The sequence below is a fragment of the Dendropsophus ebraccatus genome, chromosome 14, assembly GCF_027789765.1.
Source record: "Dendropsophus ebraccatus isolate aDenEbr1 chromosome 14, aDenEbr1.pat, whole genome shotgun sequence".
Classification (NCBI taxonomy): Eukaryota; Metazoa; Chordata; class Amphibia; order Anura; family Hylidae; genus Dendropsophus; species Dendropsophus ebraccatus.
The window spans coordinates 74,723,819-74,749,158 of NC_091467.1; the positions used below are offsets into that span (position 1 = coordinate 74,723,819).

The following is a 25,340-nucleotide window of genomic DNA, read 5'->3' on the forward strand; positions in this document are numbered from 1 at the left end:
TCCCTAGATTGGCATTAAACCTCTGCTTCCGCCGGGAGTCAAATGCCGAATGTTTGGGTTCAGAGAAGGTTGCCGAACCTGAACAGTTTGGTGTCTCTGCTCCACACCACTTGGGGCACAATGTCCTCCGAGTTGGTGGAGTCGGACCCCAGAGTTCAGTTATTCATACCGTACCGTGCTGCGCCATAGAAGTAAATTACAAATCTATATAACTTTCTGAAACCAGTTGATTTGAAAGAAAATGATTTTCGCCAGAGTGCCCCTTTAACTACTCCGTTTGAGTGAGTGTTTATACATCGTGAATGGAGAGAGGTGAGGTTGGCCTATACCAGGCTCCTCGGGCGGCGGCGGATCATCTCTACTGGAACATTCTCTCCCCTGAGAAAATCTGGAAGAGTTTGTGTCTTTTTAGGGTCCAGATAATGAGCACTGATCCTTGTGATCCGTCAGATGGCTCCCTCCATGGAGCAGCAGGGTCACATGAGCGGTCGGGATCCTCCCGTATACACCAGTACACAGGGGAATAAGGAATAACCATGATTTTATCACCTGCACAAAAGATACCATCAGCCAACCAATTTCCCATCTGTCAGCGGATCGTTATATATGTGTGGGGGACAACCACCCCATAATAAGCCTCGGTTAAAGGGCCTTTAGGAAGCCCCCTCCCATACACATTAGACCATCAGCGATTTGAAGGATTTTTTTTTTATGGGGCTGAAAAGGTAACCCAATGCATCCACCACAGGGGAGAGCAGCCACTTAGGAATACCCTAGCCCACGCCAGGAACTTCTCAAAAACGTGCAGGGCGATATCCTGTTAACAGAGGAATTGACCCCAGTAGGACAAAGCTACCAGCATTGAAAAAGTCTACGTATCCTACTGCACAGTGCACGTCGACTGGGAAAACTCAGGCACCTTTCTACACCCAGGTAACTGACATCTGGGGCTTATGCTACCCACCTGGGATGGATTTTACAATATCAGGGGGCAGAAGGCGGTCAGACATGGGTCTTAACGCGAGTACGAGTATCACTTATCTACTGATATCTACACTACAGTTTCGGCAGAGTACAAGGCTACACTGGCCAAGGGCTCCTCTGGCAAACTCCTCTCTACCTCTACAAAGCACTACTACTACTTCTATCCAAACTCTTACTCTTTCCAAGCACCTACTTCTAAGCACTAATTTAGCAAGATTTGCGCTATTTACAGTGTCTACTGTTCACCTGCAACGTTATCCAGTAAATGCTTATACCTTTTAACGAAATGCATGAGACTTTGTCATCTTCTGTCTGCACCTGCACCCATTCACACGCACCACCGCACACCTTGGGTTATTTTTCCCCTTTCTGTGGGTGGCGGTACCGATAGTCCGGGTGGGTCAGTTGCCCCTCAGGACCACCGTGACAAGAGCCCAAGGGACCAGCAACAGACCCTGAGGTTACCGACCATTTGGGGGCATCAACCGGCCATCTACAAAACAGGTCATCACAACAACATCACACCTGTGTGCCGGACAAGCAATGGCATCACGACAAGTAACACTATAACCTCACTGACCGAGAACTCCTACCACACTATGAGAGATAGGAAACATGGGGGAGGGGGGCGTCAATCCCTGATGTATCCGACATAATCAAATGGAAAATTCCATCCTGGAAGATTCAGATCTGAAGTTACCGACAACCCATAAGAGGTTAATGTGATAGAAGAAAAATAAACCTGATATCAATACAGAGGGAGCGGCGAGGAAGAGTGTGAGGATCCTCATCACTTATTTATATCTCCTCAATGTTCAGCAATTAGGAGCGAGACTCATCACATCCTCCCATCCCTGCAGCTCAATCAATGAGCAACACTCCGGAGACGGAGAGGAACACCGGCCGTAGCCATAAGATGCCAGTCATAGCCTTAGGATGCCAGTCATACCCAGGGGACACCAGCCATACCCATAGGATGCCAGTCACAGCCACAGGATGCCAGTCATACCCAGGGGACACCAGCCACAGGATGCCAGTCATACCCAGGGGACACCAGCCATACCCATAGGATGCCAGTCATACCCAGGGGACACCAGCCACAGGATGCCAGTCATACCCAGGGGACACCAGCCATACCCATAGGATGCCAGTCACAGCCACAGGATGCATGTGATACCCAGAGCACACCAGCCACAGCCATAGGATTCCAACCATACCCAGGGGACACCAGCCATACCCATAGGATGCCAGTCACAGCTACAGGATGCCAGTCATACCCAGGGGACACCAGCCATACCCATAGGATGCCAGTCACAGCCACAGGATGCCAGTCATACCCAGGGGACACCAGCCATACCCAAAGGATGCTGGTCATACCCATAGAATGCCAACTGTACCCATAGGATGCCAGTCATACCAATAGGATGCCAGCCATAACCATGGGAAGCCAATCATACACATAGGATGCCGGCTATAACCTTAGAAAGCCAACCATACCACTAGGATGCCAGCCATAGCCACAGGATGCCAGCCATAGCACTGTGTCAGACTGGAAAGAATACACCACTTCCTGCAAGAAATACAGCAACTGATAAGTAATGGAAGACTGGTGAATTTTCAATAGAAGTCATTTACACATCTGTATAGCTTTCTGACACCAGCTGATTAAAAAAAAAAAAAAAATAATAAAAATTGCTGGAGTGCCCCTTTAAGTGATCTGTACTTAATCAATCAGCGATCACATCGGGCAGCTGCCAGTGTACCAGTACTAGTGACCAAGACCTTAAAGTACCGTACTTGCTGAACAGTGCCCTCACCATTGAGCTTACTGTATACCAGGGATGGGGAGGCTGCTGTCCTCCAGCTGATAAGGAACTACAATTCCCATCATGCCTTGGCTTTGTCTGTCCAACCATGATGGGAGTTGTAGTTTGCAGGTTCCCCTTTCCTTGCGCTATGCAGCATAGCCTGATAGTGTTCGCCTGTTTATATGACAATTACCATCTTGTCATACTTTAGGAAGAAGCACGAAAAGAAAAACCCTCAGAGCGGCGCTCGTGAATACAGCTCCTGACACAGCCGCATCTCCTGTCCCCACATTATTTGCATAGTCCGCACCATTACAGCTATTTCCAGACATCACTTGGTTTCCAGTCCCCACTTCCTGCCGTCACCGCTGTCTACATCTCCCCGGCGAGACCAAATTACACCGAAATAATAGAAAGAGAGACTGCCTGGAGAGGACTCTATGAGAGAGTGTTGTGGGCATGCTCTGTGACCTGTGCAGAGGTCATCGTGGAGCCATATACAGCCTTAGCCTATGTTCACACAACGGGGTCACGGAACGGCTGGTCTCAGCCCGGATCTTTCCGGCCGCAGGGCTCTGATGCGGGCTCTGATACGGGTGCCCACATCAGAGCTTCCCATAGCCGACAGTGAAGCGAGCGGCCGGAGCCACTTGCTTCACTGTGTGAACTGACAGGGCGATTCACTGAATTCCGGCCGCAGAAAACTGACGTTTCAGTTTTTTACGGCGCCACATGGGATCCCATTGAAAATAAGGCTATGTTCCACCCCTCAAAAATACAGCCGTAGTTTTACGTAGTGTGAACATAGCCTTACAGAGTATACAGTGCACAGCGACTACAGTATATACCAGCCTTACAGAGAGTATACAGTGCACAGCGACTACAGTATATACCAGCCTTACAGAGTATATGGTGCACAGCGACTACAGTATATACCAGCCTTACAGAGTATACAGTGCACAGCGACTACAGTATATACCAGCCTTACAGAGTATACAGTGCACAGCGACTACAGTATATACCAGCGTTACAGAGAGTATACAGTGTACAGCGACTACAGTCAGGGCAGTTCCCAGGCTTTCTGCCGCCTGAGGCAAACCTGGGCTGCCGCCGCCCCCAGCCCACCGCGCGTTGATTGCAAACACATCCCCCCGCGCGGCTCCACACCACAGCGCAATCTTACTCCCCCCCTCCTGTCGCTACACACTGCACCACTGCGCACCCCCCCCCCTCCCCTCCCCTCCCCGGAACTTACCGGAGCGCAGGGCAACACTCCTGCCACCTGGTGACCGCGGCTGTGTAGCGCCACGGCGGACGGCTGCGGCGCATGCACGCGACGGATGCTGGGCGACGTAGGACGGAGAGCCCGGCAGTACGTGGGGACGCCGGGGAACGTGGGCGGCAGGATATGTGGTGAGGCTGTGACTGCTGCTGTCATTTTAGCTAAGTTAAACTTAACTAAAATGACAGCGGTGAGGATCTTGCCGCCCCCTGCAGGGATGCAAAATCTGCCGCCTGAGGCGGAATACTCATTCCGCCTCATGGCAAAAGCGGGCCTGACTACAGTATATACCAGCCTTACAGAGTATACAGTGCACAGCGACTACAGTATATATCAGCCTTACAGAGTATACAGTGCGCAGCGACTACAGTATATACCAGCCTTACAGAGTATACAGTGCACAGCGACTACAGTATATACCAGCCTTACAGAGAGTATACAGTGCACAGCGACTACAGTATATACCAGCCTTACAGAGTATACAGTGTACAGCGACTACAGTATATACCAGCCTTACAGAGTATACAGTGTACAGCGACTACAGTATATACCAGCCTTACAGAGTATACAGTGTACAGCGACTACAGTATATACCAGCCTTACAGAGAGTATACAGTGCACAGCGACTACAGTATATACCAGCCTTACAGAGTATACAGTGTACAGCGACTACAGTATATACCAGCCTTACAGAGAGTATATAGTGCACAGCGACTACAGTATATACCAGCCTTACAGAGTATACAGTGTACAGCGACTACAGTATATACCAGCCTTACAGAGTATACAGTGCACAGCGACTACAGTATATACCAGCCTTACAGAGTATACAGTGCACAGCGACTACAGTATATACCAGCCTTACAGAGTATACAGTGCACAGCGACTACAGTATATACCAGCCTTACAGAGTATACAGTGCACAGCGACTACAGTATATACCAGCCTTACAGAGAGTATACCGTGTACAGCGACTACAGTATATACCAGCCTTACAGAGTATACAGTGCACAGCGACTACAGTATATACCAGCCTTACAGAGTATACAGTGCACAGCGACTACAGTATATACCAGCCTTACAGAGTATACAGTGTGCAGCGACTACAGTATATACCAGCCTTACAGAGTATACAGTGTACAGCGACTACAGTATATACCAGCCTTACAGAGTATACAGTGCACAGCGACTACAGTATATACCAGCCTTACTGAGTATACAGTGTACAGCAACTACAGTATATACCAGCCTTACAGAGTATACAGTGCACAGCGACTACAGTATATACCAGCCTTACAGAGAGTATACAGTGCACAGCACCTACAATATATGCCAGCCTTACAGAGTATATGGTGCACAGCGACTACAGTATATACCAGCCTTACAGAGTATATGGTACACAGCGACTACAGTATATACCAGCCTTACAGAGTATACAGTGTACAGCAACTACAGTATATATCAGCCTTACAGAGTATACAGTGTACAGCGACTACAGTATATACCAGCCTTACAGAGTATACAGTGTACAGCGACTACAGTATATACCAGCCTTACAGAGTATATGGTGTACAGTGACTACAGTATATACCAGCCTTACAGAGTATACAGTGCACAGCGACTACAGTATATACCAGCCTTACAGAGTATACAGTGCACAGCGACTACAGTATATACCAGCCTTACAGAGTATATAGTGCACAGCACCTACAGTATATACCAGCCTTACAGAGTATACAGTGCACAGCGACTACAGTATATACCAGCCTTACAGAGTATACAGTGCACAGCGACTACAGTATATACCAGCCTTACAGAGTATACAGTGCACAGCGACTACAGTATATACCAGCCTTACAGAGTATATAGTGCACAGCACCTACAGTATATACCAGCCTTACAGAGTATACAGTGCACAGCGACTACAGTATATACCAGCCTTACAGAGTATACAGTGCACAGCACCTACAATATATGCCGGCCTTACAGAGTATATGGTGCACAGCGACTACAGTATATACCAGCCTTACAGAGTATATGGTGCACAGCGACTACAGTATATACCAGCCTTACAGAGTATACAGTGTACAGCGACTACAGTATATACCAGCTTTACAGAGTATATGGTGCACAGCGACTACAGTATATACCAGCCTTACAGAGTATACAGTGTACAGCAACTACAGTATATATCACCCGTACAGAGTATATACCAGCCTTACAGAGAGTATACTGTGCACAGCGACTACAGTATATACCAGCCTTACAGAGTATACAGTGCACAGCACCTACAATATATGCCGGCCTTACAGAGAGTATACAGTGTACAGCACCTACAATATATGCCGGCCTTACAGAGTATATGGTGCACAGCGACTACAGTATATACCAGCCTTACAGAGTATATGGTGCACAGCGACTACAGTATATACCAGCCTTACAGAGTATACAGTGTACAGTGACTACAGTATATACCAGCCTTACAGAGTATATGGTGCACAGCGACTACAGTATATACCAGCCTTACAGAGTATACAGTGTACAGCAACTACAGTATATATCACCCGTACAGAGTATATACCAGCCTTACAGAGAGTATACTGTGCACAGCGACTACAGTATATACCAGCCTTACAGAGTATACAGTGCACAGCGACTACAGTATATACCAGCCTTACTGAGTATATGGTGCACAGCGACTACAGTATATACCAGCCTTACAGAGTATACAGTGCACAGCGACTACAGTATATATCACCCGTACAGAGTATATACCAGCCTTACAGAGAGTATACAGTGCACAGCGACTACAGTATATACCAGCCTTACAGAGTATACAGTGCACAGCGACTACAGTATATACCAGCCTTACAGAGTATACAGTGTACAGCGACTACAGTATATACCAGCCTTACTGAGGCCTCTCTGGATTTCATTAGCACACAGTTGGCGCCCTCTGCTGGTGGATTGTGTTGCTGCATTACCTCTGTGATAAGTTACCTGCTGTATACAATGACTCTCCAGCCAAGAGATGGTAATAAAGAGAACCGCCCCATATATGTATGTCTGATGTATATTTGTATAGACACTGTACACAGTTGAGGGTGTTACAGTGATGTTATGTATATAGGTATATATGGGAAGCAGCATTATATGCAGAGAGCGCCCTCTGGTGGACACATCCATTATAATTTTTTTTCTAGGGCACAATCATTATTTTATCTTGGATCCTCTTTCACTTTCTGCTTTTATCATTAGTCCCTGATGTTCCTGGGCGCCTTTATGTTGCACTTGTGCGCTATTTGTCATTAAAGGGGAATTCAATTTTTCTTTTGCTTTTAATCTTTTTTAGGGTCTGGGTTGTTTTTTGCATTTTAAATAGGTATTCCCCTCTCAAGTAACATGATTCTGAATTTTAAAAAGCACAGCTAATTTCTGGCAAAAAACAGCGCCACCCCTGTCCTCAGGTTGTGTGCGGTATTACAATTCGGCTTCATAAATTTCAATGGAACTGAGCTGCAATACCGCATCCAACCAGAGGGCTGAAGAGGTGCTGTTTCTGAAAGAAAGCGACCATGTTTGTCTAAACCTGAATAATCCCTTTAAATACTGTTAGTGGTCAAACGTCTTTATAACTTATCCACAGGGCAGTAGGTGGATGTATGATAACGGGGGGATAGTCTGACCTCTGGAGTCCCCACTGATCTTCAGACAGGAGAGAGCAGGGAGGAGAGTCCTTGGATTATACCGTCTATAGCTACTATTCTGTATTCTCTGATCATCTGTAATCCGGCCCTCCTCCTGCCAGCTCCTCTGGTGCACGGACTGAACATGCTGCAGGCTGTGACCTATGACCCCGCAGGAGCCGAGAGAAGAAATGATAGGAATGTAGGTGGTCGGAGCCTGCGGCTAAACGCGTTTCAATCACTGTCTGTTGTCTGATGCACTGGAGTAAAAACTTCTGACATTTAATAGGAATCTGTCAGCTGTGACGCACGTTCCAAACGACTGACTCTGCTAGGGCCCAAATCCACGGAGCGATAATCTGCCAAACCAGGCCGGATCAGCAGATCATTGCTCCGTGTACTAGCGCCCTATGATAATCGTGCAACAAGTTGTGGATGGGCTCAGATCTGGCAGATCGGCGCTCATTTACATTAAGTCATGTAATATGGCCCATAAATGGTGTGAGATCAAGGAGACACATGGTGCCATTCATATATCCATCTGTGCTTCCAGAACATTGGCTTTTCAGGGATGTGTAGGTCTTCAGGCCTATGGTGTGAGCCACTCATCATACTGGGTGTGTTTACACTGTCAATTTAATGTACGGAGACAGTGGTACAAGGAGCAGGCACCAGGGCTGCACTATATCCGTACAGTCATCACTAATACTAGGACACTATGGGCCCTATAACGCCAACAGATTATGACAGATTTTTTATTTTTTTAAGCCAAAGCCAGGAAAAGAGGTGAAATCTCAGTCTTTTCTTTATAACTGTTCTCTGTTCCTGACTTTAGCTCAAAAAAAATGTCAGATAATTTGTTGGTGTAATAGGGCCCTTAGGGTATGTGCACACTAGGAACCCAGGCAGATTACCCACTGGGAATTCCGCAGCTTGCATCTCCGCCTGTGCCATAGTCTCCATTCTATGGTCAGGCAGATTCTGCCGTCCACCTGAAGAATGAACCCGTTTCTTCTGCCTGACCATAGAATGGAGTCTATGGCACAGGTGGAGATGCAAGCTGCGGAATTCCCAGTGGGTGATCCGGCTGGGTTCCATAGTGTGCACATAGCCTAAGGGAGTACTCTGCATATATGGGGACACTACTGCTGTGTATGGAGCGTGAGGAAATACTGGGGACACTACTGCTGTGTATGGAGAGTGAGGGAGTACCAGGGACACTACTTCTGTGTATGGAGAGTGAGGGAGTACCGGGGACACTACTGCTGTGTATGGAGAGTGAGGGAGTACCGGGGGACACTACTGCTGTGTATGGAGAGTGAGGGAGTACCGGGGGACACTACTGCTGTGTATGGAGAGTGAGGGAGTACCGGGGGACACTACTGCTGTGTATGGAGAGTGAGGGAGTACCAGGGACACTACTTCTGTGTATGGAGAGTGAGGGAGTACCGGGGACACTACTGCTGTGTATGGAGAGTGAGGGAGTACCGGGGGACACTACTGCTGTGTATGGAGAGTGAGGGAGTACCAGGGACACTACTTCTGTGTATGGAGAGTGAGGGAGTACCAGGGACACTACTTCTGTGTATGGAGAGTGAGGGAGTACCGGGGGACACTACTGCTGTGTATGGAGAGTGAGGGAGTACCGGGGGACACTACTGCTTTGTATGGACCATGAGGGAGTACCGGGGGACACTACTGCTGTGTATGGAGAGTGAGGGAGTACCGGGGGACACTACTGCTGTGTATGGAGAGTGAGGGAGTACCGGGGGACACTACTGCTTTGTATGGACCATGAGGGAGTACCGGGGGACACTACTGCTGTGTATGGAGATTGAGGGAGTACCGGGGAACACTACTGCTGTGTATGGAGAGTGAGGGAGTACCGGGGGACACTACTGCTTTGTATGGACCATGAGGGAGTACCGGGGGACACTACTGCTGTGTATGGAGATTGAGGAAGTACCGGGGAACACTACTGCTGTGTATGGAGAGTGAGGGAGTACCGGGGGACACTACTGCTGTGTATGGAGAGTGAGGGAGTACCGGGGGACACTACTGCTTTGTATGGACCATGAGGGAGTACCGGGGGACACTACTGCTGTGTATGGAGATTGAGGGAGTACCGGGGGACACTACTGCTGTGTATGGAGAGTAAGGATACTTTTACACAAAGTGATTATCGGCCATATTTGGCCCATTACCATCCGAAAATCACTTTGTGTAATCGCTTATGTTGAAAAACAAGGATCAGTCAACATGCACGATGGTCTACAACAGGAACCACAATCCTGCTGCCAATAGCGATGGTCTGCTGTCCTCTGCTCCATGTAATAGGAGTGGTGGCAGCAGACCGCCACTATCTTCTATGGGTAACATGGAGCCCCTGCCACAGAGGCACTTCTATTAGACGTCCTGGAATGTAACTACTGTACCTTGCATGGTCTGCAGAGCCTGGGAGGCAGGTTAGAAGGGGTCTGTGAAGGGGTTACATGCAGTATCAAGGCCCGGTGCACTCTTCAAGGGCAACTCCAGCGAATTTTTTCTTCTTTCAAATCAACTGGTGTCAGACAGTTATACAGATTTGTAATTTACTTCTATTAAAAATCTCCAGTCTTGCATTACTTATCAGCTGCTGTATGTCCTGCAGGAAGTGGTGTATTCTCTCCAGTCTTCGAGTACTTATCAGCTGCTGTATGTGATAGATATGCAGGATATACAGCAGCTGATAAGTACTGGAAGACTGGAGATTTTTAATAGAAGTAAATTACAAATCTGTTTAACTTTCTGACACCAGTTGGCTTAAAAATAAATTTTTGCTGGAGTTGCCCTTAAAGCCTTAGCTGTGTTTAGCCCCTCCTGCCTGCCCCTTATCATCACCTCTGACCCCGAGATCTTTGTATATATGGGTCTGATTAAACCGATATAACGACTTTCAGCTTTTATTACAAAAATAAATATAAGTAGAAAATTAAAGAAATGTCCAGCACTGTCCCTGCGATGAGACTCCCACCAGCCTCCTGGATAGAAGAGGAGCGGCTGAGCCTCTATAGCAGGTATAAAGCATGGCCGCCTTATGACGGGGCAGCACCGGGGTTACTCTGTGGTGCACTCTCTGCCTCCTGGCTGTTGGCTGGAGCCGCACCACGCGGCGCAGGTTTGGGCAGCCGGATGGCAGTGTAGCGGTTGGAGGCCACATGCTCCTTGAGGTACTCTCCCCCCATCTCCTCGTAATCTTTCCGGCTTATCCAGCCCTCGTCTGTGTCAAGATTTTGGAGGGCCCATTCAGAAGCGCCATGCCAGGCGTCCAGCACGGGGTGAGAGGCCAGAGAAACCTGCAGAGGCCAAGAATTTGTTTAAATCACAGGGGTCCCTCCAGCTGTCACATAAGTACAACTCCCATCACGCAAGGACAGCTAAGGCATTGGCAACAGCTGGAGGGCCACAAGTCTGACAGCCTGTACGGATAGAAGAAGCCACAAACGCTGAGCAGTTAGGCTGTGTTCACACAGTAGTTTTAGTCCCTTTTCTGTGGGTTGAACCCACCACTGGTTTTGGATATGAATAATTACCAGACTTAATCACACACACAAACTGAAAGGGAATCTGTCAGCACCCGGGCCCTACCTGAGGTGCTGACCGTCCCTTTGTGAGCATGGTACCGATAGGTGATGTGTACGTGCAGTGGATTGTGCACAATCTCTCATCTCCTACTGTAATGAAGAGTCAATGAGGAGTTAGTGCCGCACTCTGGCCCCATCACCACTGGTTCATGAATAATCTCTGCTGCCCGGCCTCCTGCTCGCTCAGCTGTCAGTCAGTATCTGCCAACAGAGGACTGATCTGCAGTCACATATAGCTGAACCTCCCAGCCTGTGTAGGAGCTGACGTCTAGGGGTAAATCACCTCTCTAGAGACCAGCACCAGTTTTCTTTGGTTCAAATCCCCTGATAGAAACAAAATAGTTATTTTTTTATTTTTCTCATCATTGTATTAAAATAATAATAATAATAATAAACAATAAAATGAAATAGTTATTTTTCTCTCATTATTGTATCATTTTTAAAAGTGCAAAGAATTTCTGATCAGGTCCAAATTAGTTTTAGTTATTTAATACAATAATGACAAAAATAAAAAAATAACTAACTATACCGCATTTTGTTTCCATTAGGGGATTTGAACCAAAGAAAACAAACTGATGCTGGTCTCTAGACAGGTGATTTACCCATAAACCACAGCTCCTACACAAGCCAGAAGGTTCAACAGGTAAGTAGACCACTCCTCTGTTGGAAGGTAGCGACTGACAACTGAGTGAGTAGGAGGCCGGGCAGCATTGATTATTCATGAATAGGGAGGAGGGAGGAGGGGTGAGGCGACCAGATTGCAGCACAAACACTGAGCCACAACTCCTCATTGACTCTTCATTACAGAAGGAGACAAAAGATTATGAATAATCTTACCAAAAAGGTACGATGCTCACTAGGGGACAGCTACAGCACACTGTCAGCACCCCAGGTAGGGTCCGGGTGCTGACAGATTCCCTTAAATGTAATAAGTAGAAGAATCAGGACACACACACACACACAGGTAACCTACATGAAACGTGGAGCCAAAAGGCCTTATCTGCAGAAGCTCCTTCTCCATCCGCGCCTTTATTCCTGGATACATGACGTTGCCCCCCGTCAGGAAGACGTTCTGCACCAGCTCCTGCTGCACCTCTAGTGGGTATCTGATGAAAACAGAAGAGCAGATTTAAAGGGGTTTTCCAGGAAAAACTGATAAATGGCCTCGACTAGCGATCCTCAGCCCTAGATGAGAACAGTGTATAGAGCTAGACGTTTTGGCTCTGTATATTGTGTAGCGGCCATACTGTGTTACTAGAGCTCAGCACCTGGCAAGGCCACTACACAAAGTACACAGCGCCAGCTTCTGGACTCCATACACTGAGCCTCCATTTAGCTTACTGTAACAGTGGGAAGGATGGGGGCTATTTATTACAGAAAAACTTTTTGGCCTAATAAAACCTATTTCTATTGATTTCTGTAAAAAAATATTAATGCCAGGGACACTTTAAACCTGTGCTTTGTAACCTGCTGCTCTGCAGGTTAGGGGGATGTCGGGATTCTTCAGGCAGTGTTGATCCCAGGCATGTTTACATTCCCTCATTAGGATGCGCCCCTGCGGCTGTAGGCCTGCATTACCTGGCTGGGGGCACCTACAGGCCTCACATGAGTTACTGCACCCCCTTTGGGCTGAACCCCAAGTGAGGGAACATTTATAGGCATGTAGCTTGTATATGATAAATCAGCAATGTACAGAATGTATGGAATGTGCGCAGTGTCTCGAGGTGGAGCGCTTTCTCACCATCCTCGGCTTATGGGGTTTGTGCAATCCGTGTAATGTATCAGCTCAGAGCAAAAGAAACTCCAACTCCCAATCATACCCTGAGCTGTACAGACTACTCGGTTTTGATAAACAAACGTTTTCCCCTCGGGGGAATGTTCACATGGCACGTCAGAACATCCGAGGTTAGCCTCGCAATTCTGGAGGCAGATTACTATCCAGCATCTCCAACACTCAGAATAAGGGACTTTAAAGTGGTACTCCGGCAAAAATCCTTTGCTTTCAAATCAAATGGCTTCCGAACGTTATATAGATTTGTAATTGACTTCTCTTTAAAAATCTCCAGTCTTCCACTACTTATCAGCTGCTGTATGTCCTGCAGGAAGTGGTGTATTCTCTCCAGACTGACACAGTGCTCTCTGCTGCCATCTGTGTCCATGTCAGAAACTGTCCAGAGCAGCAGCAAATCCCCATAGAAAACCTCTCCTGCTCTGGACAGTTCCTGACATGGACAGAGGTGGCAGCAGAGAGCACTGTCAGACTGGAGAGAATACACCACTTCCTGCAGGGCATACAGCAGCTGATAACTAATGGAAGACTGGAGATTTTTAAATACAAATAAATTACAAATCTATATAATGTTCTGACACCAGCTGATTTGAATGAAAAATATTTTTGTAAAAGCAGAGCTATGACTGGGAGCTATGGGCAAAACCTGACACTTTTGCTCACACCTAAATCCGACCCGGCTCCAGTGACCGCAGCGATGATGTCACATACACTCACCGGTCCAGCATATATTGCATGGCCTCAGCCAGCCCCGCCTGGTCTTCTCCAATCAGAGACGGCTGAAATAACACTTCAGGAACCCGAATCCTCTCTGTACCCAGATACATCTGATGATACTCTGCAATGTTAAACATGGGCTAGTGGAAATATAACAGGAGGAGGTATATGGTCAGATCAGTGTATAAGATATTTCATATTTCATTAGTAAAATCATAGTTAATGTTTTTAAATCAGCTGGTGTCAGAACGAAAGCCTCTCCTGCTCTGGACAGTTCCTGACATGGACAGAGGTGGCAGCAGAGAGCACTGGGTCAGACTGGAGAGAATACACCTCTTCCTGTAGAACATACAGCAGCTGATAACTACTGGAAGACTGGAGATTTCTAAAGAGAAGTCAATTACAAATCTATATAACTTTCTAACACCAGTTAATCTGAAGGAAAGTTCTTCTCGCCTGAGTACCTGGACATTTGGCGCAGTCTTCTCAGGTTCTATCTGCTCCTCAGAGTCCATTGGTTCCAGCTCAGATATTCCCTCCATTTCTTCGGTTTCTCCCCCGATGGTTTCTGGTGTCTATAGATGAGATGAAGGACAGTCAGTGTAATCTCTGCATGTAGTATCTGGCTGGACTGTGGGTGACAGTGTGGTATACCTGCGGTTTACTGTCTATCGTGTCTCCCAGGACGCGCTGTCGACCCTGCTCAACGGCCACATTGAGTTTGTGAATGTAAGACTGTAGCTCTTCTGCGGAGTCCATATTAAGCTCCACCAACGCCTTATGAAACTGCTCCACGTGTCCATCCTCCAGAAGTTCCTGTTCAGCAAAACCGCAAAGTTACAACGGTAAAAGGTACTCCGACCAGAAGTCTCACCTGCACGTAATCCAGTGACTGCAATATAATCCACTGGTGTCAAACTCCCAGCCCTCCAGCTGTCGCAAAACTACAATTCCCATCATGCCTAAACAGCCAAAGCTTTAGCTCTCTAGGCAGGATGAGAGTTGTAGTTTTGCCACAGCTGGAGGCCAGGAGTTTTGGCATCAGTGGTCTACAGGGTCAATAGATTTTACAACTCAACCTTCAGCAAACGAGACCCCAGTCATTAAAGCGACCAAACCACCAGCTACATTGCTTTTGTTTTCTTTATGTTAATGGGTCGATGACAGTGCGGGATAAGGCAGCGGTCCTTTTGTTGAACCGCCGCCTGATTCCCACACATGAAGCAGGTCTATTCCCGAGCACCACCCCGGCATGAAGCACTGGAGGCAGGTCCGTCAGCCCCCAGGAAGACGAAACCCCCTACCCTCTGTGGCGTAGCTCCACTAAATCAATGGAGCTGCGTCACAGAGGGGAGGGGAGATCATCACACGGAGGAAGCAGGCCCGCCTCCAGTGCTTCATGCCGGGCGGCACCCATCAGTTAATGAAAAAAAAAACAAAATCGATGTAATGGTGGTACTTTGGCTTTAAAAGGAGAATTTAAAGAACCAAGTGAACAAACCTCTGTGCTTATGCCCAGTGAACTAAGGAAGCCAATCACGACAAGGCCCTGTATCATGACAACACTACTGAAAGGGATAGGATCCAGGGAAACAGGACTTTAAAGTGGTTTTCTGTGGAAATGTAAAAGCTTAGTAGACTCCTACAACAACACAATCAAAGCCGGTGTACTCACAGACCCCGCTCCTGTGTCACTGCAGATGTCAGATCTTCTGGTCCCCAGCACGCTCTGGCTTTTATTGTTTTTAAGGAGTAATTCACACACTGGTGCCAGAAAGTGAAAAGAATTTGTAATTTATTTCTATTAAAAGAAATCTCCAGTCTTCCAGTACTTGTCAGCTGCTGTATGTCGTGCAGGAAGTGGTGTATTCTCTCCAGTCTGACACAGTGCCCTCTGCTGCCACCTCTGTCCATGTCAGGAACTGTCCAGAGCAGGAGAGGTTTTCTATGGGGATTTGCTGCTGCTCTGGACAGTTCCTGACATGGACAGAGGTGGCAGCAGAGAGAACTGTCAAACTGGAGAGAATACACCACTTCCTGCAGGACATACAGCAGCTGATCAGTACTGGAAGACTGGAGAGAATACACCACTTCCTGCAGGACATACAGCAGCTAATACTACTGGAAGAATGGAGATTCTTTTAAAATTTACAAATCTACTGAACTTTCTGAAACCAGTTAATTTGAAAGAAAAAAAATAGTGAACAGCCATTTTAAACTTTTACATTTCCTTAGAAAAACATTTTCAGTATGTTTTATGGATCCTGTGAAATAACTGGATGTCTGTAATATAATCATATTAGAACCTACCTTAGGACACGTAGCGTCATAGACAGCGGCACATACCTGTACATAGAGAAGTCTGTCCAGCCGCTCCTGGTCCTGCTGCAGCTTCTCCTCCCTGCGTCGTGCATTCAGCTCCTGCAGACGTCTGAGCTGCTGCTGCTGCCGCCGCTCCTGCTTCTCCTCAGACGGCACGGCACTGCTCAGGAGCTTGGAAGAGAAGGGAAGCTGCATCTTGTGGACGTTCTCCTCATAGTAATCGGGGCATCGCCACTTCTTCAGCTCTATTACACAGGGACACAGTAACAAACTCAGCTTTAGGGCACAAACACAGGCCGGATCGGCAGCGGATTTCCCGCTCTGAATATGCAGCAAAATCTGCTGCCTATCCCTTTCCTGTAGCTTCTATGGGAAGACATCCTGCTGCAAGTATGTAACAGACAGCCCTGTTAACACCCCGCCGGCCGGCTGTGATCTCTCAAATCCATTCCTGGCTTTAGCTTCAAAAATTTGTCAGATAAATCTCTCTGTGCAAATGCACCTTAATGCCCCTATTCCACGAGTCGTTTGGAGGAGCAAACAAGCGCTATTAGCGCTCGCTTGCTCCTCGTTCCCCGCTCGCTGCCGCCGCTATTCAACGCGGCGTCAGCGAGCGGGTGAGTGCGGGAGGGGCGGTGGGGAGCTGCTGGGGGGGCTGCCCGGGGGATCGCTGATCGTCCGGGCAGCCCATAGGATATAGCAGCATCTGCTGCCGACGCTCCTATTCAACGGAGCGACGGCAGCAGATCGCTGCTATATCAGTCGCTTGTTTTTCAACATGTTGAAAAACAAGCGACTGCAGCGATCAGCCGACATGAACGATGTCGGTTGATCGTTGCACTCTATTCCACGGGACGAATATCGTTCGTAGCGGCCGTTATCGGCCGAATACGAAAGATATTGCTCCTCTAAACGACCCGTGGAATAGGGCCTTAAGTCTACGTAGCCCGACTGAGATCAAATGACACAGAGCGGACATGCTGCAGCGCGGTGTTCTTCCTGCTCGATCTCACAATCTGTAGTACAGGTGTGAACACTTAGACCCGGACCAATTAAAAAACTTTTGACACATCTCTATGGCATGTTAAAAGTTTTCCCAAACAGGTACACTTTAAATGAAAATGATGGCCATTATTTTAGCATGTGACTATGGCCCTAAGCTCATCTTGGTACCCTTCCATTCCATAACCAACTTAAAAAGGGTACAGATCTCTAAGTTACTTTAAAGGGGTAGTGCGGCGCTAAAAAATTATTCACAGGGGGGGGGGGGGGGGCGGCAGGGATTCGTCCGTCCGTCCGAAGATGACGTTTGGCACAAAATGGCGGACGGCCCTAGACACGGATCAGGTAATGTATAATGCACCACACACTTCCGGGTACACGGGCGGGGGTGGTGGGACACGGAGAAAGGGGCGATTCACAGACATAACATACATTACAAGGTTGTATAACTTTGTAATGTGTGTTATTCTGTGAATAATTTTTTAGCGCTGCACTACCCCTTTAATGTACAAATCTCCAGTCTTCCAGTACTTATAAGCTGCTGTATGTCCTGCAGGAAGTGGTGTATTCTCTCCAGTCTGACACAGTGCTCTCTGCTGCCACCTCTGTCCATGTCAGGAACTGTCCAGAGCAGGAGAGGTTTTCTATGGGGATTTGCTGCTGCTCTGGACAGTTCCTAACATGGACAGAGGTGGCAGCAGAGAGCACTGTGTCAGACTGGAGAGAATACACCACTTCCTACAGGACATGCAGCAGCTGATAAGCACTGGAAGACTGGGATTTTTAAATAGAAGGAAATTACTAATTTTCTTTTCTTCTCTGGAGTACCCATTTAAAGAAGAAAGTCCAGACATTTGAAAAACGTCCCACTCGGCACAGGCAGGGTGGAATATCACAACTCACTTCTCCCTGTGCCGTTGCTTTGCTCCATTGCTATTCTGGGATCCATTGCACAACCAACATCACAACCCGGTTGATGGACTGACCGCTCAGCCAGACAGTGACTGGGATGGGACAATGATGCAGTCATTGATTGGCTGACCGAGCAATCCATCAGTCGGGACAGGCATCCCCTCCCACGAGTTGGGACATCATCAAAAATCAGGAGAAAAAGCCTTCTGGCAAGTGGGCCCAGAGCCTGTCAGGCGGTGCATCGCGGGCACGTAGAGAGGTAAGTAATGATTGTTATATTTTCCCCCCTGGCGGCAGCAGAATTTTTCAAATGGCCGGACTTCTCCTTTGATCTAGTCCTGATGGTCTATGGAGTCCCACCTTCTATATAATCATCCGGCACGTAGCAGTGCTCATGCAGAATCTCCTCCATGCGGCTCAGTGTGATGGCAGAGAGGTGTCCTGGATACTTCAGCTGCAGAAGCCTGTGCAGATAGGTCACAGCCTGGAAGCCTCCAATGTTTATACGCTTGCAGTTCTTGCCGTCGAACCTACATAAAGAACATACATAGTATATAGTACATAGGACTGGCTTCACTACTACCACTTTATTTTTTTTTTTTTTTTACGGAGTATTCCAACCAAACATAACTTTGATATGTTGCTGCCCATGGAGAGACTAACAATTCCTTCCATACTTGTTATTATCTATTCAGTCTCCTTACCCCAGTTCTCAGCTGCTGCTTTCTGCTGCAGACACAAAAATCTGTGTGTGAGTTTTTCTCTCTGTCTCCCCCTCCTCCCCCCTCCCTTATGAGACGGCTGATGTAAACAAGTGTAATGAAAGAGAATCTTAAACCTGAGGTGTCTTTCTCTCCTTTACAGGGTTAAATACTCAAAACATATTAAAAGCATAAAACATTTTGATGTATAAGACCCGGGGCCCTTATAGAGCAATAGATCAACACAGAGGGTCAGGGAATGCAGTACAAAAGCATATAAAAACCTTAAAAATCATAAAGGTGTATAAAAATACTAGACAATCATATAAATAGCCATATAGTGATTATACTGAGATCCTTCAAGTGTGTGGTCAGCAGGACTGGTCTTTGGTTTAGACCAAGAGAGGGATTCCCATCATCCTCTCACTGACTTGTAATAATATCACACAGTAAGAGCAGGCAGATGGGGGTAGTAGTCCTGGCTCACTGGGCTGATCCAACTTTGTTGTTATAATTCAAAAGTCAGTTTATTTGTAGGTTGGTGAAGTGGATGATCTCCTTATGTGGAGCGTATGGTTATTAGACCAGTATAATAGACACCGGCGCTGATCCCTGCTGTTCTGTCTGAGATGTGCTGCATACACTGGATCTCTCTGGCTCCATCACTGCTTGTTGTCACAGGGGAGGATTTATACACATACACATAGTTTGCATGTGCACCGCTCACCCATACAGGATCTGCCTCTTCTCCAGGGTCACTGGCGTTGCGGTCTGCCCACGGAGAGAACAGTGACGTCACCAGCCTCCTTCCTGGTCTGTGGTCCTTACACCATTTCCCAGCCACTGAGGAAGAAGCTAGTAGCTTCGAAACACGTCTGGCAGCCACCCAACATTTGCCTACACCCCAACAGTCATCTGAACATCCCCCTGTATCCATTCCTCATCTCTCTAAGTCTGGGAGGAGCTGGCTCAACATTTACTTTGCCTCCTGCACTACTGGCAGCGGGGCCACGCTTTGGCACAGACCAGGATGAGGCTGGTGACGTCACTGTTCTCAGCGCGGGCAGACCGGGACGCCAGAGAAGAGGCAGATCCTGTATGGGTGAGTGGTGCACGTGCAAACTATGTGTATGTGTATAAATCCTCCCCTGTGACAACAAGCAGTGATCGAGCCAGAGAGATCCAGTGTATGCAGCACATCTCAGACAGAACAGCAGGGATCAGCGCCGGTATCTATTATACTGGTCTAATAACCATACGCTCCACATAAGGAGATCATCCACTTCACCAACCTACAAATAAACTGACTTTTGAATTATAACAACAAAGTTGGATCAGCCCAGTGAGCCAGGACTACTACCCCCATCTGCCTGCTCTTACTGTGTGATATTATTACAAGTCAGTGAGAGGATGATGGGAATCCCTCTCTTGGGCTAAACCAAAGACCAGTCCTGCTGACCACACACTTGAAGGATCTCAGTATAATCACTATATGGCTATTTATATGATTATTTAGTTATTTTATACACCTTTATGATTTATTTAAAGGGGTAGTGCGGCGCTAAAAAATTATTCACAGAATAACACACATTACAAAGTTATACAACTTTGTAATGTATGTTATGTCTGTGAATGGCCCCCTTCCCCGTGTCCCCCCACCCCCACCCGTGTACCTGGAAGTGTGGTGCGATATACTCATCTGTCACGGGGCCGACACCAGTCTCCGATCTTCATTCAGTGACGTCTTCTTCGGCCAGCCGGCGAACAGCTCCGTCTTTTCCGAATGCCGACCGCCCTCTGCAGCGTCATCCAATGCTCAGCCGCGATTCTGTACCCAGAGAAGTTGGTGCATTATACATTACCTGATCCCTGTCGAGGGCCGTCCGCCATTTTGTGCCAAACGTCATCTTCGGACGGACGGACGAATCCCTGCCGCCCGTCCCCCCTCCGCCGCAATTGGCTGAGCACAGTTATGCTCAGCCAATCGCGGCTGAGCATTGGATGACGCTGCAGAGGGCGACCGGCATTCGGAACAGACGGAGCTGTTCTCCGGCCGGCCGAAGAAGACGTCACTGAATGAAGATCGGAGGCTGGTGTCGGCATGTGACAGGTGAGTATATCGCACCACACTTCCAGGTACACGGGTGGGGGTGGTGGGACACGGGGAAGGGGGCCATTCACAGACATAACATACATTACAAAGTTGTATAACTTTGTAATGTGTGTTATTCTGTGAATAATTCTTCACCGCCGCACTACCCCTTTAAGGTTTTTATATGCTTTTGTACCGCATTCCCTGACCCTCTGTGTTGATCTATTGCACTATAAGGGCCCCGGGGCTCATACATCTGTATAATACGACACAGAGAGAGGAGCGGCTGCACATCACACCTATGGCGGATACTAATGCCACTAGGCTATTTTTAAAAACCAACACCAGGATGTTAGTATATAATTTGATCAAGCCATATTGCCCCATGTACCACGTGCCGGTGTCCTGGTTCACACGGGTCCCTACACTAACTCCGCACCGTGTCGGTCAGCGACTGCCAACCCCGACAAGCGTGCACATGCAGGGAAGGGAGGCCACAGAATGACCCTGCAACCCCCATGTCACAGGACCAGACCCAAAATGCTCCACCAGAACCCGGCCAGCACCACCGGCGGAGAAGACTGCCCCCAAACAACATAAGTATGGATATGGTATTACACTGAGACAGAATGGGAAAGACAAAGGTACTGACACACGAGCACAGGTATATTCTGCTGATTTGGGTCACATGGGTCTCTCCATGTCGTATTTTATACATCTGTATGTTTTATGCTTTCAATGTGTTTAGGAATATTTTACTCTGGAAAGGACAGAAAGACACCATAATAAATTGCCATATATTATCAGATTTTGCTTTGAGGACTGGTATGTTTAGAAATTGTAGTCACTGTGTGCATTGGATTGTGTATCCCAGCTAACCTCAGCCAATTCAGATACACGTGAGCTGCACCTTAGATCATTACTGTGATGTAAACAAGCCCCTGGCAGGCTGTACCTGCAACATTGTGGCTTCTTTGTAATGCTGGGAGGGTAATGGTAGGTTTACATGGAGCGATAATTCGCCCAATCGATCGTTTAATGATTTTACAGCAACAATTTGGGTTTTATAAAAATCAGTGTTTAGACGAATAAATTGTTAGAAAAATCGTTGGAAAATTCGTAAGAAAAATCGTTATTGCGATTGTTTTTAAGATCGCTTAAGCCCATCTTTTACATAGGGTGAATTTTTCAAAGACTGTTTACATTAAGCGATCTGCGAATTTTTACCGAACGACCAACGATTTAGGAACACGCTGAAAGATCAAAATGAACGATTTCCTGCTCGTTGCTTGATCATTAGCCGTGTTTACACGAGCCGATTATCACTCAAATGTGATCGTTATTACGGAAACTCGAACGATAATCGGTCAGTGTAAACGCTGCACTAGCCGGAACGATATATCGTTTAAAAAAGTTGTTATTGCAATCGTTTTAAGATCGCTTAAGCCCATCTCACACACAGGGTGAATCGGTGAAACTGTTCAGACGAAGCGATCTGCAAATTTTTAGCGAACGACCAACGACGATTTGAGAACTTGTTGAAAGACCAAGATGAACGATTTCTCGCTCGTCGCTTGATCGTTTGCCGTGTTTACACGAGCCGATTATCACTCAAATGTGATCGTTACCACGAAAAATTGAACAATAATCGTTCTGTGTAAACGCAGCATTAATCACAGTGAGTTCATCAGCAACTTAACCTCAGATTAACCCTCCCAGCATTACAAAGAAGCTATAGTGTTACAGATAAAGCCTGCCAGGGACTTGTATACATCAACCGTCTCAGAAGGGGGAGACAGAGAGAAACGGTCACACACAGATTTTTGTGTCTTCAGCAGAAAGCAGCAGCTGAGAACTGGGGGAAGGAGACTGAATAGTATGGAATGAATTGTTAGTCTCACCTTGGGCAGCAACATATCAAAAGTTATTTTTGAGTGGAGTACTTCTTTAACTTAACCTGACTAGTGTCGAGCAGACCTGTCAACCTGTTAGGGTTCAGTATTTGACTCCCAACAGGTGCAGAAGTTGGATGCGACTCCCTAGGGCGACATCCAACATCTCCAGCCGCCGCGAGTCAAACGCAAACACTCACCGGCCATTGAGGACAGGAAGTATATGAGTACAGTGATATCCGGAGGACACGACCACGGCGCTGCCGGCTGACGCCTCCTTCCTGTTATGGTAGAAGCTGTACAGTGCGTCAACGCCGAACGACACTTTAGGAGCCCGGTAACACTCAAACAGGAGCTCGGCCACCATCTGCCGGACGTGGAGCGGGGTGCAGGGCGCTTCTGTGAAGACGATGGGGTGATCGACGCCGCCCTGCGGAGGGAGAAGGGGCGTTACCCATGTGTGGTGATTTATACTACTATGTATGACTGAGGCAAAACTACAACTCCCAGCCTTTGGCTGTCTGGGCATGCTGGGAGTTGTAGTTTTGCCACAGGCATATACAGTAACATGAGACTACACATCTAAGACAACTAATTATGAAAAATCCAATTAAAATGAAAAGACGCACACTGGTGTGAACAGGGACCGATAACAGAATTGTGACAGAACACTTGATTTTCCCGCCCTCCCGGCAGGCCGCCTACGTCACCTCTGACGTCACGCCCAGCCTCTGGAACACGTGATCACACAGCAGCTCCTGCAGCTCCAGGTTCACCGGCAGGTTCTTATCAAACGGAGTGCGGAGCAGCCACCGCAATGGCTCCAGGCTCGGGATGTCGTTACCCACACGGCTCAGGCTGCGGGGCCCACCCCGGCTCCGGGCCACCACCGAGCGCAGCTGCATCTTAGGCCCCTCCCCCGCCCATCCTGCCCGTAGCTGGAAGGAGCCGTTATCCAATACGAGCACGGCGGGTCCGTCCAGCACCGGCTCATGCACCGGGTCCGGGACTGCTCGGGCATCCCGGAACGTGAATACATTACTCGCTGCTCTGGGCGCCGCCATTTTGCGGGATACGCTAAATACTGACGTCAGAAGGTCACGTGATCGGCCCGTGTCACGTGACGACTGCGAGTTCTATAGTTTATACTATTACCCATAGCAACCAATCACAGTTCAACTTTCATTCCGCACACTGGTCCGGTCAAATGAAAGCTGAGCTGTGATTGGCTGCTAGAGACAACAGGGAGACAGCGCCTGGTGTATGCCAGTGATGGGTTATAGCTGTATCATTAGGAAGGGGCCTTTGCCCCCTAGTGGTCAGGTGCAGAATACAAGAGCAATTTAAAGGGGTTCTCCAGCGTTCGATAAACATGGCCGCTTTCTTCCAGAGACAGCGCCGCTATTGTCTCCAGTTTGGGTGCAGGTTCTGTAAGTTCCATTGAAGTAAATAGAGCTTATTGCAAACCACACCTGACCTGGAGACAAGAGCAGTGCTGTCTCTGGAAGAAGGCGGCCATGTTTTTGTAGTGCTGGCCAAAGCGCTTGCATTTAGTTCACCTAGAGGCCCAGGTGAGCCCTTATTTTTTGCGCCACTAATTGTACTTTGCAATAACAGACTTAATATTTCCATAAAATATGCTGCGAAACGGGAAAAATAATTTGCGCTGTGAAATTGAAAAAAAGCAATTCTTTTTTCTGGGGGCGTTGCTGTTCACCCTGTGGTAAAACTGATATGTTTAACAAATGTTTTCTTTTTTATTTATAAAATAGGAAAAAATGAGGGAGGGGGTGATGTAATAGAGATGGGATTTTTTATTAATGAAAGAACTTTTTTTTACACTGTAACTAGAAGTCTCCCACTTCTATGATCACTTACTGATCTCTCATAAAGAGAGCAGATATGTACTGCAGTGATTCATGAGATCAGTGTTTGATTACTATGGGCTGCTAGAGCCCATAGTAATTGAGTGCCGAGACGGGATTAGTGGGTGACAGATCCGGTAAGTCCAGGTTCCTGCATCTTCCTCCACTGCAGCTTCTAGTGACCATGGGGATCCTCAGAGGCCGCATACACACAGCATTGGGGAGGGGGGTTAGGTTCCCATTGAACAGGTCCTTTTTATTTCTGATTTTTACATTGACTGGTGGTGGATGTGCCAGGAACTGCAGGGATGCTGAAGCGCCAACACTCCCACAGATCTCACAGTCTGGGTCTGAATCCATGATATAAATGTAACATCTCTATAATGAGACATCCTCATAACCAAACGTGTCATTAGAGTAACGATAATATCCTCGTCCTGTGAATGAGCAGTTGTGGCTGCGCCTTAGATTTACTGTTACCGCAAATGGTTATTATCAGAAATTATATAAGAGCCCCATAGATCACGTGGATCCGTCATCAGCCGCCACCTCCTGGTTACCTGCCCTGTCAGCCTATGTGATAGCGGCTATTAGGGTCCTATTCCACGGGCCGAGGAGGGCCCGATCAACGATGTAAACGAGCGGCGATCTGCTAGATCGCCGCT

At 47.6% G+C, this 25,340-nt stretch overlaps 2 protein-coding genes across 3 annotated transcripts in view; one reads left to right on the top strand and one right to left on the bottom strand.

Annotated features, from left to right (window-relative positions):
- Window positions 1-10,686: 10,686 nt before the first annotated feature.
- ACTR5 (actin related protein 5) lies at window positions 10,687-23,884 on the bottom strand. 2 transcript variants are annotated; one of them, XM_069954017.1, is made up of 9 exons: window positions 23,521-23,884; window positions 23,011-23,240; window positions 18,486-18,655; window positions 16,236-16,456; window positions 14,544-14,705; window positions 14,354-14,464; window positions 13,890-14,029; window positions 12,357-12,489; window positions 10,687-11,095 (listed from the first exon to the last, which is right to left on the bottom strand). In XM_069954017.1, the coding sequence occupies exons 1-9, from the start codon at window positions 23,872-23,874 to the stop codon at window positions 10,835-10,837; spliced, it is 1,782 nt and encodes a 593-aa protein (XP_069810118.1). In that variant the 5' UTR covers window positions 23,875-23,884; the 3' UTR covers window positions 10,687-10,834. The 2 variants fall into 2 exon arrangements, with proteins under 2 accessions (XP_069810118.1, XP_069810119.1); XM_069954018.1 differs by lacking the exon at window positions 13,890-14,029 and having other exon boundaries at window positions 10,948-11,095.
- ARHGAP40 (Rho GTPase activating protein 40) overlaps window positions 11,955-25,340 on the top strand; it is a 64,549-nt gene continuing 51,163 nt past the window's right edge. Inside the window, exon 1 of the mRNA XM_069954011.1 lies at window positions 11,955-12,026. The gene's annotated coding sequence lies outside the window, so the exon portion shown is untranslated. The remainder of the gene's footprint in view (window positions 12,027-25,340) is intronic.

What these genes read in the sequence shown, in the direction of transcription:
- ACTR5 (XM_069954017.1), bottom strand. Translation starts at nt 23,874, where the DNA reads ATGGCGGCGCCCAGAGCAGCGAGTAATGTATTCACGTTCCGGGATGCC. An exon ending in GGCTGGGCGTGACGTCAGAG is followed by an intron (nt 23,241 to 23,520) that starts GTGACGTAGGCG and finishes CTCCCTCCGCAG; the next exon opens with GGCGGCGTCGATCACCCCAT. An exon ending in GCCGGATGATTATATAGAAG is followed by an intron (nt 16,457 to 18,485) that starts GTGGGACTCCAT and finishes CCTGTGTAATAG; the next exon opens with AGCTGAAGAAGTGGCGATGC.